General features: G+C 40.0%; 2 protein-coding genes across 2 annotated transcripts; both read left to right on the top strand.

Moving 5' to 3' along the window:
• The first annotated feature begins 6,633 nt into the window (after positions 1–6,633).
• LOC108116820 lies at positions 6,634–8,587 on the top strand. Its single transcript, XM_017228870.2, has 4 exons — positions 6,634–7,943; positions 8,107–8,225; positions 8,290–8,371; positions 8,432–8,587. Exons 1-4 carry the CDS (start codon positions 7,838–7,840, stop codon positions 8,527–8,529), a joined length of 405 nt encoding a protein of 134 aa, XP_017084359.2. The 5' UTR covers positions 6,634–7,837; the 3' UTR covers positions 8,530–8,587.
• A 4,496-nt stretch (positions 8,588–13,083) lies between these two features.
• LOC108116842 (probable WRKY transcription factor 21) lies at positions 13,084–14,914 on the top strand. The gene is given in 5 exon segments (XM_017228898.2): positions 13,084–13,729; positions 13,732–13,837; positions 13,872–13,917; positions 13,919–14,228; positions 14,231–14,914. Coding segments are annotated over 5 exon segments (732 nt in total). The 5' UTR covers positions 13,084–13,650; the 3' UTR covers positions 14,422–14,914.
• The last annotated feature ends 2,942 nt before the right edge of the window (positions 14,915–17,856 follow it).

Raw genomic sequence — 17,856 nt, 5'->3', positions numbered from 1 at the left:
TAAAAGAAACCATTTTTTATAATTTGATAAAGATGTAATAATTTAAGAAATAAGAGGGCTTAATTAGTGATGGATAAAAAATTTAATGTTGGGACTTGAAAAACCTAAAAAAATGTTTATTAATAATATAACACTGCTTCCTTTTTTGTATTTTCTTGTACGTTATTTTTAAAATTATGTAATTTATTTTAAATTTAATTTTTAATTTTCTAAAGTGTTTTTTTAAATGTTTCCTTTTTTTTAGTTTTCAAAAGTTTGGAACTTCCTTTTCATCTTTTTAAACTCAATTTCAAAACGAGCTTCCAACTTGTTTTTGATTTTGTTTGGTTGTTTGGTTTGTTAATGAGTTTATAGAAAACATGTTTTCCCCAGTGTACACTTAGCACATGTTAGGGTGTGTGTGAGCAATTGTGAATGTGTGAGTGTGTTCCTGTTCTGTGGGCTTCCACTTTATTTCGCGTTTATTATTTTACGCCTGCTTGGCAGCCGCCAAAAATTTAGGAATAACAGGAATCAGGCAGACAAAGCCTTCACGCCCCCCAAACCACTGGCTTTCACCTTCAACGGCCCCACACTGCCACCCACCCACCTAAAACACCCCTCCTAACCTTAGTTAACCTCAGTCGGCGACCGCAGTGTTGTTGCTATTATGATTATTGCTCGTGGTTGTTGGGAGGCACGCGCATGCTTTGTTTTTATTTGGGCTCAATTCTCCTTGTTGATTCTTATAGGAGTATATATATATATATCTTTTTTTTTATCCCACATTCATTCGCTTTATTTCTGTATGTGTGTGTGTGTGTGTTGTTTTTTTTGCATACGGCCTTTCCTGGGTTTTTGTTATAAAATTTATGAAAAGAAAGCAAAATCAAAATTATAATAAAATCAGATTACAGCCTCTCAAAGAAAATGCGTAGGAGGAGGAGTGGGAAATTTTGCTTAGCAGCAATGTTGTTGGATTTTTGTTTTTATTATGCTTTTCAGTCAAAAAATTGTTTGCGCTTCATTTTATGAAAACATAAGCAATTTTTGATGCCTCTGATGCTCTTGTTGTTGTTTTTTTTTTTTTTTTTTTTTTAGATACTGACACCAGCAAGTTGGGCCGCGACATTTGCGCCACCGTTTTCTTCCGGTTTCCGGCGGGGGAGTCAGTCGCCTCGCTCCGTCTTCTTCTGGTTTTCGCGTTTTCCCAGCGGTGCGTTTAACAACGCTCCATTTTTATGTGCCAGACATGTGAAAGCTCTTCATTTTGGCCAACTGACGATGGAGGTGGCCAAAAAAGAAATGGGGGATGTTTGCTACTCGCTTTGACTCTTCAGCCAGAAAGTCCTGGCTGACTTACCTCGTCGTCATCCTGTCGCTGCCTTGGCGTTGATTTTATGGCATCTTTTCCTCGCTTCTTTTTTTCCCACCGACATTTCCAGGTTGCGCCCAAAAATACAAAAAAAAAAGATAAAATAAGGGACTTTATAAAATATGTACTCAAGGGTAGTCTGTTTTATTGCAATTACTTAAGATTTTACTGTCTGCGTTAATTGAGCATTGGATTACTTTATTTCGCGGCGTCAGCCATGAAGATTGATTGCATTGTTCTCGGCTAGGAGTTGGCAGCATTAATCTAGCATTAATTATTATGTAATTGGTCACCGCAGCATGGCAAACAAAGGGATTTTAATTAAATTTTAACCATAAACCGACGCTGACGGGGGAAGTTGCTTTGATGTATGCAGCTTTAAATGCAAATCAAATATTTATTCCGCCCACATACTCTCAGATACGTATTATATATATATATATATATATATATGAAAGCAGGCATTGTTTGAGCACGTCTATGTGTGTGTGCGTGTATGCGCTTTAGCAAACAAAACAAAAATAATTGTAAATTCAATTTCATTATTAAATGTTCTTGTCCGCAGTTTTGTGTGTTTGTCTATTATCTCAGCGCAACCAAATAGCCGCAGTCCCCTAGTTAAGCCTTTGCACACCCATGGTTCTATTGGTGTGAGTTTTGTGTTTGCACGCAGTGTGTGCGGTTTCGATGTATATTTAAACAAATGCGGTTAATGTTCATATTTCATTTTAATCAGACCCACGGATATTGATATTGGCATCGTCTGTCCATATAGTCAGATGGTGTGAGGTCCTTGTGCCTGCAATGCCTGTTAATGCGCATTTACGTGCCGCATTATATGTATATTTTTACGCACACACACATTTACATTTGCTTTAGTTTGTCAAAAACAAACTTTCCCTAGTTTAACCACAAAAACGGGCTCTAGAGCTACGCAACGCCTGGATGCTGGAAAATGATTGTAAAATTTTACAACCGACAGCCAATTACCATAGCTTTTTATTTGATTTTGCACGGTTTAGCTTTTTGGTAACGAGTTGGTTGTTGAGGGGATGTCCGGGTGTATGGGTATGGGGATGTAGATATGCCCAGAGCACTGCGGGCGATCCTGTACGAAAAAAAAAAAACACAGCCGACATTGGTACACGTGCTCTCGATTTTTAAAGGGGCAAAGAATGACGGATATTAAATTGGTTGAACAGCCAAAGGTTGAACTTAATGCGTGGGGCAGGGAAAACCACAAATTCATTGCAAACGATTGGGATGGCCTCGTTGAAAGATAGAAGTGTTCATCTAAAAAATATTGGGGAAAATCGGGGAAATTTCGTAGAGCATATTTTGAATGAAGAAAAGATTATTTAGGTCTATGAAGGGCAGGATGTTAGTTTTTTATTATTTTGAAAATTTTAGACGTTTTTTTTAATATGAAATCAAAGAGAAAACTTTGTTTTGGAGAAAAAACTAATAAATAAGGGTTCCACTCGTAAAATGTTTAAAATATCAAAGAATTCTTCTGTTTTCGCAGTTAAAAAAAATTCAACTTTTTAGCTTAAATTGGTAGAAAATATCTGATTAATTAAATATATTTGGACTTTAAACTATATAACGAATTGATCTCCTTAAAGAAATGCAATTTGAGATTTAAAAGATGATATACAAGTTAAGAGGTTTACTAAATTTTATTACCTTTTCCAAATCCAACCAAAAGTTTGCCCTTTGGGAGCACTTTTTGGCCTATATAAACTGTAATTTCTGTAGCCAACACTTTGGCTAATTCTAGATATTGATATTAAGGCCCCGAACAGCAGTAACTGGAACAGCAACAGCAAACACAATTGCACGCAAATTTTCATTTGATTTCATTTCAATTGAGCACAATTAAATTTTTGTGCACCACAATCAAGTGGCCCTTTGTAGTTGTAGTTCTTTTTTGGTTTCCTGGTCAGAGACGAACAATGTTTTGTTGTTGTTATTGATTTTACCGCCACGCCCTTGCCGTAAGCAGTCGATGTTGTCCAGTAGTCCATCAGTCTATGAGACCATGAGTTCAGAGTTTTCCGGGATTCCGGAGACGCACGTTTGTAGGTATTATTTATTTATGCATCGTTTGTCGGCGGCTTTATTCCTTATTATTAATTTCCTTTTATTTTCATTTCGGTTGGCATTTAAAACATATATACATGTGTACGAGAGTGTATGTATGTATATATATATTATTGGCTGGCTGAAACACAAAATCCATTAATATCCTTTATCCCACGGGCTATTTATGGCCGCAAAATGAAAAGGCAGAAAGCAAATGTGAATGAGATTGCATTAAGTTTTAAATACGTGTATTCATCTATTGGTTTGCTAATAAAATCATGGAAAATGTATTTGAGGTCAGCCGACCGAACAATTTTGATTTTAATTGAAAAGCGAGTTTTTCTCCTTTTCTCTCTCTCTCATTTGTTTTCTGCTCCTCTTTTTTTCGCCTGTGTCAGAGTTTTCAGCTTATTGTTGGCTTGTGTCAACTCCCTTGGAATAGAATTGGTTGGGAAATCATCCCCTTGATTTTGGTGCAGCCAGTGTTGCTTATATCCGGCTTGCGGCACGTTTCCGGTTGCCATTTGGCACTGCTGCTAATTTCACAGTTTGGCATTTTGGGATGCCAAAAGAGGGCGAAAACGTTTGGCCCGCAAACAATTAACTCCCCAAACACCCACATCTAAATCCACCCACCCACCCACTTGATTCAAAAAGCGAAAGCTCTGCAATTCTGTGGTTAAGTATCATTTCTAATATTTTGTGTGACACCCGTGCGACACTTTGGCATTTAACTGGAAGGGGTGTTGTGGTGGGTGCGTTTTTGGGGTTTTTAGCCCGGTCTGGCAGCCACATTGTTTATGGCTCACTCAAGAGTTTCAGCCAAAACGGCCAAACAGCCAAACAGCCGAACAGCCAAACAGCAAAACCCCAGCAACATTTGAACAAAACCTGGTGCCACCGCCAAACATAACAAAAACAAAAATATAAGCAACCAGAAAAAAAAACAAGAAAACAAAAGCAAAAATGAAGGAAGAGGAGTGGGAGGAGCTGGAGGTGGAAAGGAAAACCCAACCACTGGGGCAAAAAGTTTTTAAGTGAAAATAGTCATTCAAATTTAATTAGTCCAAAACAAAGCCAAAACGTAATGAGCTTACGCTTAGGCTAGCAGCAAAATCAAGGGGAAGGTTTGTTGGCTGATGAGGATGTGGATGAGCCGGAGGAGGATGGGCTCCATCTCAATCTGAAATTGTGGTTATTGCACTCAGACCCACTCATTGTCCTTCCAACGGGCTCCCGAAAAAGGGTGCCATCCGCCGACTAAAGGGGTCATGTGCGAGACAATTACGGCAAAGGTGGAGCCGGAGTCAGCAGCGTTTTGCTGTCATATGCCACATGGCCGCAGAAACTCCCACATGGCCACGCCCCCCTCACTAGCTTCCCACACCGTTTTTGCCACTTTACGCCCACGTATCGCCCACACATACACATACAAGCAGAAAACAGCGAAACTGAGAGCAGGTCGACAACGGCAGCAGTTTCAAAATATTTTACGTAATATCATTGTTCGCACTCGTAACTAACTTTTGCCAACGCTCCTCCATGCTGGCACAAAGGATACATCTCCACCTACGGCTTCAGCCAGACCCTCTCTATAGTATTCATACCCATGTCCCCAATCCCCAATCCGGAATCCTGACTCCCAACTCCCGAATACACTCATTCCACAATCTCCGATCCACGCGTCACCCAACCCAGTCCTTGTAATACTTCCCAACTGTTTAGCGTGTGACGAAACTTGCTCATTGCGAGGGGTGTTTTAGGAGTTTGGGGAGATTACTAATTATCAAAAATCAAAACTACAAAAGATAAAGGATATTAATTTTAAAAAACTAATCCACAAAGAGTTCTATTTTTTTGCAAAACACAACCAATTTGTTTTAATTTAATATATTTTTTATTATTACATTTTATATTTAATAACCCGACTGTTTGCACAATGAACTAACATTAAATGATTCTCAAACTCGCATAAATTGAAAAGAGAAAAAACCACAACAAATGTTTTTTTGTTTTATAAATACACGAATTAATGATTATTTATCCTGTTCAAATTTGTAATATGAAAATGCAAGCTTGTAAACCGTAAACTCACATAAATTTTATGTGAAAGAAAATGCAAATAAATTGTAAATTGGTTTAAAAATAGAAGACAGTACTTTGTATTTAAACAGAAAATTAGTAAAATAAAATAAAAATACAAATTAATAAGAGATTAGCATAGAATTATGGGACTTTTATAAGATATTTTGGACTTATTATAAGACCTTTTTTTCAATTCATAAATGGAAAAAAAAGTAACCTAGAAATTTAATATCTACTTTGCAGTAGAAACCGAAAACCATGTTTCTGCATAATGACAGAAAATTGATTGAAATGTTTTTTTTTTTTCTTCCATTTGATTTTCCTTTCTGATGATACCAGCATATCAGGTTTTCAGTTTTTGGTTTATTAGAAACAAAAGAAAATACTGCATTGTGTTTTACCGCATAGAATGGTTTGGCAAATGAATCTATAATTTTGAAATATTTACTGAAAAGCATTTTTTTTCAGCAATTTTTTTTGAGGTTTTTCCATTGTTATATCTGTTCATATCAAGGGATTTTCATTTTCATTTTCTATTTGGACAGCCCCCGCTGTTGCCTTTCTACATGCCTGTGTGCTGCCAAGTCGCATCGCTGGATCGGGTGGCTATATATATATGGGATAAATGGGGAGTATCCTGGTTGGGTTGGAATGAGGATTCGCAGAGCGTTGAGGACATGGTCTGGTCTGGGTCTGCGTTTTTGGCGCTGCCGCATATGATTCGTATCGCTGATACTATTTCTGGTCCAATGGCACAGTTAGTTTGCATCCTACGTGCCTGCTAATGTATGCTGGCTACCTTTCTACGTGTCCTGGTGGTGCTCCAGGACTTTACTACAGAAATATATAGTGGGTGTCAGGATTTCGGGGGTGTCCATGTATCCGGGTATCCTGGAGTGTATGTGTGTGTGTGTGAGTGGGAGCACATCCGTGTTAATATAAACGCATAACAGCATTTTTAGCTGTGAAATAGTTTTGCTGTTGCTGCTACCCGTGGAGTAACCGAAAAACCCACTCAAAAACCCCGGAATCCTGCCATTGTCCTGTACTCTCTGCCTTCCTGTAGGTGTAATTGTGGCCGTTGCCGGTTGCCGGTTGCCATTGTCGACCATGTGGTAGTTGTTGTTGTTTTTCACCAGGGCGGTTGAGTGGGGGGTGGAATGGGGCGGCACCGGTGGTTTTCTCTAAATTAATACATCACATGCACGCAAAAAGGACGACTAGAAACGACTAGGACTAGGAAGGACATGCATACAAGCTTAATTATGGGATTTAGCTGGGTTGTCTTCTTGGTGCGGTTTTAGTTTGGTTTTTGGTTTGTTGGTCTGGCCATCTAACTATCATATTTTGGGTCGCGTATAATTGGGATACATGCAGATCTCTACCCGTAAATATTTTAATTTAGTTGACCGAAAAGAAGAAGGATAGGGAGATGTCACCATAACCAGGAGACTCCATCTCACTCACTGGATGATGGCTTTTGAAAACATTTCACGTGGCAATTTTTAATGGCATTTGTTGGCCTTTGGGTGCGCTGATGCACACTGATGGAAATTGTAATAGACAGAGGGCTCATCTGTGTCCCAGAGATCAGGGAATGGAATGGGTATACCGCCGTTAGACGAAACTATAGATACTGTCATCTACTGTATACGTGCCCCGTAGTTCGTTAACGAATTCTCGGAGCTGTCATTACCATTAACATTTTGGCTTGGGCAAACATTTTAGCGTCGCACTCTCGAACTCATTTGCACTTTTGTTTGCATTGGATTTTGGACACTGTCACCGCCGACGGCCAAAAACCATTGACATGACCACATTTCGGTATTTTCGTGTCGCTTCAGTTATTTGATTAGTTAACAGGTGGACGAAATGGAAGGGTTTTCTGCTGTTTGAACAGGGGGATGGGGCAACACTGCTGTGTTCACTTTCCACGCCTCAACGGCTAACTAAAATGGGTAAAATGGGGAAAGTTTAATGCTGTAATTGATTGACATTATTTGCTTACTTTTACCATTGTCCATATACTCGTTGACAACGATGAAATGTATCAAAATGTCTCAGTTTAGTTCCCTTTTTGTATGTTAATTTATTACAATGTAGCAGTTGACTTGTGTTTTTTAGATTTTGATTTTCTTTACGTTTAAGATAATAAGAAAATGCTACCAAAATCTCTTTTTGGTTATATTAATTTAAAACTAAACAAATCGAATTACAAGCTGAGTTGCACTTGGATAACTTTGACTTCAAATTCAAAATGTTTATTTGCTTGTTTTGTCAAATTTTTGGTAAATATTTTATTTTGTGCGTAAAATGTGCAGAAAGTTTTACGTTTTAAAGAAATTCAACATTTGCAATAAGTACAGAGCTTGCATTTTGTGGGCAATAGTGAATATAGTGTTTGGATTTGTTTTTATTCGTAAGTTAATCTTAAGGAAAATCTTATAAAGTTCTATAAAGAGTTTAATAAGTACTTAAATAGGTATCAAAAACCCTTAACATACTTAAATCAAAAAACAATATTTACTAATTCCAAGACTAATTCTTTATTTTTTTCATATATTTTCTTTTAAAATTCTAAGCTCTTGTGGTGGACTTTGTATATCAGAAAAATTTGCCAATTGCAGTCATGGTTATGGGCTGCATATCTGGAGGAAACTTTATTTTATCTGGTTTTATGCTATTAATTGGAGTTTTAAAGGTTCCCTTGATTTTTTTCTTATGAAATTTCCAACTAAACTAAACTAAACTTAATTTTTCCAAAGGCCTTTCGCTGCCTGGTGTGCTCTTCCATAATTTTCTCAGGCATAGGAACCTTTTTCATTCACTGGCTTATTATACCTTTGGGTAAGTCCAAACCCATCTTTAGTTTATATCAATGTTTATCTAATATTTCCATGACTTTAGTGATTTATTTAATTTTCTCCTTCATTGTTTATAATTATTACCAAGTGGATATGTGCTCTGATGATCGCTATCGGGTGGCCAGGAGATTTTCAACGTAATATTCTAGTAACCTTTTATTATTAGTTAATAACAACGTAAATAAAAATAGTCACACCACGTTTTCACATTTATTTTCAGAGTTCTTAAGTTCAAAAGAAGGGAAATCGCCGTCCGCACATACTGGTATTTATGATAGGAACTGGATAAGTTGGCATTAGCAGAGCTTTGGCCTGAATTGCAATCGCCGTTTGGGCCGCTTACGGAAATATTTATTCCATGAGCGGTTACCTTATCCCATAAGTATCTCACAATCGCCGCCCGTGCAATCTACTCCAAATAACTGCAATAGTTTTATGGCTCATCATGTAGCCATATATTTTTTTTGGCTTTCTGGTTTTTATTTTCGGGAAATCCCCCGGCGAGGGCGAGTTCAATGCTCCACTTCCTTCTTTTTTTTGGGGGTGGGACTGAGCCACAAGAAAAAAGTATAGTTTGTTGTTTTATATGCCGACTGCTCAATTTGCTGTTATACTACTGGCCGTAGCGAAAAACCTACAAACACACCCGGTTCATCACTTACACGCCAGGGTAATTTAAAACAAATGCCCCACCAAATCGCATTTGGCTTTTTGGCTCTACAAGTTTTTTATTGCCCACACTCTCTCTCTTTCACTCTGTGTGTGAGGCATATATGAAGCGGCAAAATTTGTTCATCCACTACAATTTGGCATGCCATTTATATTGGTTCCATGTTAATGCCAGCGCCAAATCCCCCCAATCCGCGACCTGAAAAGCTACTACACCATACCTGGGCTATCAACCTATCATTGCTACCAATCTACCATATATAGTCAGTCCTACGGTTGATCTAGTTGTTGATGCAGCTGTTGTATTTTTTAATAGACACATTAAAAAATAATTTAACAGACAGACAGTGAAAGAGAGTCACCAACAAGCCGCTTCGTTTGCATCGTTTTGCTCGTTGCATTGAATAAATCATAAATCATTCAACTTTTGGCCAGCAAGAGCTGTGAAATAAAAATGCCCCAAAAACATATATATATATATATCGGTGGGTTGCTGGCTGGGTCGTTTCTATTAAACGATACACGATGAGCAGCCAGGCAATTTGTCCAATTTTTCCCACTGACCACTACTTTCCCCACTACCCTGACATTTTCCCGGGCATTTTTTTTTTGGCCGCGTGTGTGTTTACTTTTTACACATCATAATTTTTTATGCTAGTTGACTTCTGGACACTGCCAGTGTGTGTGTGTGTGTCTGCTATTTTTTTGCTGGCTTTTTTTCGCAGAGCGCCGAAAAGTTGTTGCCATGTACAAATTAATAAACGAGTAACTGACAAAAAGGTAATTTATTATTTTATACATATTTGACAAATTAATTTAATGACACTGCGCCGCCGTCTCACACTCGCACATTAACGCACATGTCCCACCGGGCAGGATGGCCTGGCTGGCTGGATTCCAGCAACTCCTGCTTGGCCCTCCTTCTTGACTCCTTCTGCTTCCCTCTGCCACACATAATAATTTCTCATTTAATTTTTCAATTTTAAGCGTCATTTACACATGCCATGCCATGGCAGTGAAGCTCTGTTCAGGATTCCTCCACGAATCCCGCGTTTCCCCCTCGGGTCGCACTGTTTCGCTTGTTTTTTATTTTTTTTTTTTTTTTTGTCAGCTTGTCGGACGGTTGGCTTTGTTTTTGCTCCTGCCACATCGCTTTTGATTATACCCTGCTCATAAAGTGGGCGTTTACAACTCAAGCAGGCGGCTTGCACTTGTCAATCAAATCAAACAGTACGAATCAAAACAATTATTGAATCATTCATGCTCAAAATACAGGCGATTTGATTGCTCATGTTCTCTTGGCCATGGCTTGCTAGCAGTGCGAGAGGCTAATAGACCTTACTAATTACAGAAAGTTTAACAATATTAAAGGTTGTGTTTAACATGTTAACCAGACAGCGTGACAACTCTATTTGTTTAGTTTTTTTATCATTTTTGATCCATACTTAATTTAATAAGCTAAAAGTTTTTGTTTTTTAAGCAATTTTCTATGTTACATAAAGAACAGTAAGAAGTAGAAGCAAAACCCTTATAAGAAATCATAAAATTTATTCAAAGAAGTGTCTTCGCTAGTCTCTTCCACTTCCCTAACCACTTTTAAATAAAATGTTTAACCAATTAGGTCTTACCCTAAAATACCATCACATCCCTATTACGCCTTTTAAAACAAACACCAAAATTCTTAAACATTAACTAATACCCTTAGGTGTTATTAAGGGCATTCCTGAATCGACTCCTTTGCCTTCCGATCGCTTTATGTTGTTCTTTCATTTTTTATATTTGCATTAAAAGGTAATCATCGGGAGCAGCGTTGCAGCGTTGATGGCAAGCCTTGCAATTTTCGCACCGTTGTCGTATTTTGTATGACTGTCATTAAGTCGTCAGCGGGTTCAGTAACGAGAAGGACAATGTCGAAGGGGAGGGTGGTGGGCTGTTGAATGGGAAGGGGGAGAGAGGGAACCCGGGGACTTTGGACAGCAGACTGTAGACCGTAGACCGTGGATTGTGGAGTGGCAGGACGCAATCAGTTGCTCACTCAGTTGGCGACGCATCAGTTTAAATGACTCGTCATGCCCGCTGGCAATGAAGTGGAGAAGCAGGGTATGGAGATGAGGAGATGTCCAGGGTGTCCGGGGTGTTCGGGTGTCGAGGTGGCAGTGATGCCCCAAGGACGCAAAAAGATACTGCTCGCGTTGCACTCGAATTGGTCTGGAGAGCTCGCACGTTAATGACACTAGAATCAGTTTTCATTAACGATATAACGTGCGACTGGCCACTCCGGAATGGGTGGAGTTGAAAAAGGATGAGTAGAGGACATGGAGAAGGAGGATGAGGATGAGAAGGAAAAACCCGCAGGGGAAGAGGGTGGAACCCAGAGGGAACCGCATGCGTGCATTGCTCGCATATTTCTCTTGGCCGCGGCTGCTGCGGCGACTGTGGCATTGGCGCTGGCAATTAATAAAACACACACCTTCTGTGCGGCAGCCGAAACTCTCAACTTCCAGTTTCACTTCGAATTGCTCTCCATTCCCCCATCCTCAGCGCACACTTTTTGCACAGTGGTCTAAAGCGCTTATTTATGCAACGGCTGGCCTCGACATCACATCGACATCGACATTGCCATCGGCATCTGAATCTCGCCATGCATCTGCAACTGCAACTGCAGCGGTAAACTGCAACTCTCTCTCTCTCTCTCTCTCTCTCCCTCTTGCTCTTGAACTGGAAATTGAATTTAAAAAGCTCAAACGCTGCAAAATATTTCACACGCACACACTGGCTGAGATTTTTCGTATAAATCACATTTGCCAGAGAGCGCGCGAGCAAAAAAAAAAAAAAGAAATATAAATAAAATATGTGTGTGAGTGTGTGTGTGTGTGTGTATGTCGCCAGCATAAATCTTTCAGTTTGGATTTTCACTTTGGCGGCATAAATTGACACTGGCTGACGACATCGCAGCCACATTTGAAAACCGCGCTTAAAAGCATGCTCGCATGCTCGATCATCGCTTGCCCCCTTTCGAAAAACTCTTGCATTGCAAATTGCGTTTTTTTTTCCAACAGTTTTCCTTTTTTTTTTTTCGTTTTTTGTCAGCTTAAATAAAGCAACGCGCGCTGACAGTAAAAACTCATTTACGCGAAATTAAATTAAAAGTTAATTAACGCTGTCAATGTGCAAAGCACTCCAGACAGACTTCTTTTTTGCTCTGCCCCTCCATCTCCTACTGTGTTGTGGCATGGCAGGAGGGAGGTGAAACTACCTGCAACCTGCAACTGCAACTCTGCGGGCCAAGTTGAAAAATCACCGCAAGTAAAGTTAAGCATATGTCCGCTTAAATTGATGCGAACTGGTTTTAAACGCCAGCCTGACAATTCGTGAGCGCTGCTTTTTTTTTCCGGCGCTGCAGTTTGTAGCCTGGCAAGTTGGTTGGCCGGACTCTGGAATTGGTTTGTCGGCTGCCTGGGAGGGATTTTGTGGAGGATGCGGGGCTTTAGTGGCAGTTCGCTTGATTGCTTGGCTTGCCGGCAGTTATGCGCTGCGCACACACTGCGTATGCTTAATGTGACATGACCGTCTGTCTGTCTCTTCGACTGCCTGTCCAGCTTGGAAAATCAACAAGCCGATCCCAGCCTGTTGATAATTAATTTTTAAGTAAAACTGAAATTTACACCGGCCAATCAGCGATAAAACCGACAAAGAAAAGGCGCTAGTTAATTGGATATGATGATGATGGTAATAATGATAATGATAATGATAATGATGATTTCTCATACAGAATTCATGGTATGAACATTTCCATTCGGCTAGCATTTTCCAGCTAAGCGAACATGTACCATAGCGGTCTAATTGGCGGTACTTGAGCAAACTGACCACGAAATGCATTGGCCAGGCTGATTAATTGGCCAAGACATCAATTGTGACCGCTCTCTGCCGTGGGCCCCTTGTGCTCATCAAACGGCTAAGGTGATGGTCAAACATTGGTACAAAGCCATGAATTGATTTTAGCCACATGAATGGAAATGCAATCTGTTGGTTATAAACCAAATTTACCAGAAATGGTTGATAGTGATGATACGAGGGCAGAAGTTTAGGCTTAAAATTGATAGTTTAAATGTAATCTTAATTTTAGGCTTTCAAATCTGTATAATTTATACAAATTTAAGCTATAATAATAATAAATAAAGTAAATTTCATTTATAAGGTTGAACATGGTCCTACTATGATTCCTAAGTAAGTAAACTTAAAGTTTTTTTCTAACTCCCTTTATTTTTCTTACCAAATGCCATTAAATTGACAGCATTTTCTCAAAAGTCTCTGAATGTTGCTGGCCATTAGGCAGCGCCAACTTGATCTTTTTCCATTCCAACAGGACACGAAGGACCCAGGAAATTTCTCCCATTTCATGGCAATTGAAGTGCTTCATCTGGCCTGTAACTTCATGACAGTTCGCATTGGGGTCGAGTCGGCGTCGGGCAATATAAATAAATATGCTTGTTGTCTGGCAATTCGAACTGCACTCCCACGGCCAATTTCGTTGTGAAAAATTAAAGATAACATAAATGCGGCTCGCCGGGGCACGCCATTCCATGCCATTCCATGCGATGGTATTCCATTCCGGACGAAGCTAGGCCCGAAAAGCGGAAAAGCGGCGGAATGCCGTGCCAGGACATCAATGTCGGGGCACTGGCGTGCTATTTGAATTGAACAAGTGTCAGCGTCGAGGGGAAACAGCGTCGAAGTTGACGCTCTATGGTGCTCTTATGACCCCCAATATCCCCTCCACTCCTTTTTACTTCCATCACATCCAAAAATATATATATGTATTCTCAGACGTTGTTGTACAGCATTTGCATGTCCTGCCAGTTCTGGCGCTCTCAAAACTCAAAATATTAACACTTTAACGCCAAGTTTTTTATCCGGCTGCCGGAAACAGACAACACAACGCATACATATACATGGTTGAAACACAAATACTAGTGAAGCTTTTGGCGTCGGCGGCAAAACGCCATGTTGGATTATTCAACTCGACGCCATTTCGCGTCACAATGCGCGCTATGCGCCGCCATCATTGCAACCGACAGCGAACGGCACACGGTAGTTACAACAACAACTGCAATAGCAACAAAAGCAGGAATAGGAGCAACAACTGCAGCAGGAACAGCAACAACAGCAAAAACAGGAGTAAGGACCATGGCGGCCCACACGGCGGATGAAGTTGCAATTCAAAGTCATAAACACGTGGAGCGTGGGCGCAAAGTCTCAGCTAAGCCGGCCCGGGAAAGTGGTGGGAGATGTGGTGGAAAAGCGAGGGAAACCGAAAAGGGAAAAGCGGGACGCAAAAGCCGAGGAAAAGCGGGAAAATCCTAGGAACCAGCGCAGGAATAAAGGGGCAACGGCAACAACAGCGGTAGCTCCACTTCCTGCCACGAGATTCCTAGCCCAGTTGCCACTTCTTTTTTTTTTTTTATTTCCAGACCATTTTGTTGTCTATGCAACACGACACAGGCGACAGAGGGTATCAAAGGCATATTAAATCCACTCCATTTGTCCGCAAAACTGCAATCGAGTATGGTGCCGTTCACTTTGATAGCCGCAACGTTAAAGGAAAAACTACAAATGGATCAAGTATTTGATGGGTTTTCATTGGAAAAAAGTCTTATTTTTCCAGAACCACAACAACAAAAAAGTATTTCATGCAAATATAGTTCTGCATTTTCTAGTTTTTTTATATTATTTTTGTCTAAAGTTTTTATAAAAGTTTTTGAAGTTATAAAGGTGTATAAAATGCAATGAGTTAATTTCAGCAATTTTTGTATATCCCTTTTATAAATGTGGTTAGATACCATAAGTATCTTTAATACAAGTTGAAAATCCAATAATCTACAATCTATAATACCTGAAAAATCAACTTATTTTCTAGTCCTGCTGATTGTGATTTTACTTTTTACCTGTCAAAATATCAACATTTTTTGATAAGCTGCAGTTTTTGTCCTGATTGACAGTTTGCGATTCTAAAAAAGAGATTCCGTTGTTATCACTAAGATAAGCATATTGATAGGGTTAACTGGCAAACCATTAGAATTAGATAGTGTTGAGTCCTTAACATCGAATGGTAAACCATTGTTCGAGCCTTTCGTTTGGCTATTTCAACGAATCGCGACTGTTATTTTTCGGTTGGCACTGTTCGTTTTTCATTTGCATGCGAAATTCAAACATCAGCATAAAAATGCAATTTTTATTGCGCAACATTTCTCAATGCCCGCTGCAAATATTTTCGCGGGCTTTATTATTATTTTTTCCAGCGCCTTTTGTATTGTTTTGTTTGGTATGGTTTGGTTTTGTTTTTGGTTTTATTGCGTTTCTTGTTTTATTTTTTTTTTTTTTTTATGGCCTTCCTGCTCGACGGTCTTGCCATTGTTGTTTGTTTTGGTTCGGCTTGTTGCTGCTGCTGCTGCCGTTGCTGCTCATATTTATTTGTGCTTTTTATTTGGAGCCCGAGGTGGGTGTAGGATGGGGGATTCTGCCAAGAGCATCCCACCCACCCGCGGCTTTATTATGAGCTGCACTTTATGAAAATGCAGTTGCCACACCGCCTGTCGCTGTCGTTGGCGTTTGCCATTGCTGCCACTGCCACTGCCGCGCAGCTTCGAGTACATTGCAAATATTTTATTATTGCACAATTTCGCCAACTTATCCCGCCGGCATATGAATGTAGAAAAGGTAGGTTGGTAGGTGGTATGGTAGAGGAGTATGGCATGGTGTATAGTATAAAATCTCCTGTTGGCCGCAAGGCTGCAGGAAGGATGCAAGCCAGCTAAAATAATATTTCGTTGCTGTTTCGTTCGTTCTGTTTGTTTGTTTTTGTTTGTCGGTTCGTTTAGTTGAAATTACGTTCTGTATGCCACTGAATTTCATAGCAGTAGAAGCAACAACAACTTGAGCCGAAAAACTTGCTTTCGGTTGTTATTATTCTTGCGTTTACTCCCGGCAAATTTGCCGTGTGCCGCCTTTCTCTCCCACGAACTTTACGTTCTACGTTCTCTTGTTGCTGCTGTTGTTGTTATGGACACCGCCTTTCCCTTTTCCCTCACTTAACTGGCACTGTATTCCGTTACACCACCCATTGAACCCACCCATCCGACCAAAGCTCGCCGTGTTTTTGGTTTTGCTTTTTTCGTGCTGTTTTTCCAACATTTTAACTTCCGCTCAATTTACCTTTAGGCCAAGTAATTTAAAAGCTGACGTGTTTGTACAACTACAATTTCGACTCATGTTGCCGTTGTTGTTTTTGTTGTTGTTGTTGTTGTATTTGTTGCTGTTGGCATTGCCTGTGTATAGCACTTCCTGGTGTGGATTTTTGCCAGGTTCAGCCGGCTCTTGTTCTGGTTCTTGGTTCTTGGATTTTGGCTCTGGGTTCGGTTCCTTCTCTTTTTTTTTCTTGTTATTGTAGCCTCTTGGATTTCAATCTTCTAGTTGTTTTCTTTACGTTTTTGGTCAAAATATTAAAAAAAAAGAAGCAGCAAAATAGAAATAATATTTGGCTAGCGATGAAATTTGCTACCGCTTTGGCATATATTTTGTTTATTTGCCCTCCGTTTGACTTGCGCTCGAGTCAAGTTTTCTTCTTCTTCTTCTTTTTTTGTGTGTTTTTTGATGTGCCCCGATGGACTAAAAGTCAAAACATCCGCAAAAGCTGTTAAAACTGTTTGCCTCGGCTAATAGTAATCGCTGGTGAAAGTCAGCTCTGGAGGTAAATATTAATTAAAGTCGATAGTAAATGGCCGAAAAGCGTTTCGCCCACTTTGCTGTTTTTCTTTCCCGGCCCATTTGTCCTGTTTTGGCACCCCTCATCCGACCCGTTTAACATGTGAGCACGCAATTTCCTTGATTGGCAACGCAGCCCGCAGGAGTAGGAGATGGGAGAAGCAATCTGAGTAGCAGTCGGAGACGGAGTTGAAGCAGAGGCCAAAAGCTGAAGTTGAATGATTGAAAGCGCGCTGCTAAGCTGTCGGCGGCGTTCTGCCAAGGATCTGCATAACGTATCAAAAAGCGTAGCATACTTTTTGGAGTGTTCCCTAGTGCATTAAAGCCGACGAGTGCACTGAAAACATATGTTTGTATTTAAATAAGTTATTTTAAGTGAAGTTTAATATTAAATATGTTTATTAGTTAAGCAAAATTTTACTACTCCTAAAAGCAACGTATACTTAATGTCAGATTTTGCTTTACAATGTCAAAAATGAAATAATTTCTTTTATTAAAACCTCAAATTTGTTGATTTTTTTCAAGCTAAAGTTTATGTGATCCTCAAATTGGAACAGGCATCCCCTGATAATAAAACAACTGTCCCCTAGCTCAATCCTTGTCGTTACAAAAGAATATTAAAAACTATATAAGCTACTTGAAGAAGTGCACGTCAAACAGGAAGCATTCTTCAAATATTAAAAAAGATCCTTGTTTTTAGGGTCGTGTTTTTCCTCCAGTGTGTGTGTCGTTTCTGTGACTGTGTGTGAGGAGCGGGGCTGAGCATGAGCAGTTAACGCCATTGTTTGTGTTAAGCTCGGGCGAATCTGGCAGCCAGGTCAGCCTTCTCCTCTCTTCCTCTTCCAGCTTTCCACCTCTGCTTCTCCCCTCTCATAACCCACCCAGCTCGGACGGCTTTCCGCCAGTTTCCCCCCAATCCGGCTGGCAGGCAAGCCAACGAGTCTGTTAGCCAAGCCGCAGGCTGGAGCTGAAGCCGAAAACTGGAAATGGAGCTGAAGCTGGAGCCGGTGGACCACAGGCAGCGCAGTTTGCTCCTGC

This window comes from Drosophila eugracilis, unplaced genomic scaffold (genome assembly GCF_018153835.1).
Source record: "Drosophila eugracilis isolate 14026-0451.02 unplaced genomic scaffold, ASM1815383v1 contig_415, whole genome shotgun sequence".
NCBI lineage: Eukaryota > Metazoa > Arthropoda > Insecta > Diptera > Drosophilidae > Drosophila > Drosophila eugracilis.
This window is presented reverse-complemented; position numbering and strand designations above follow the sequence as displayed.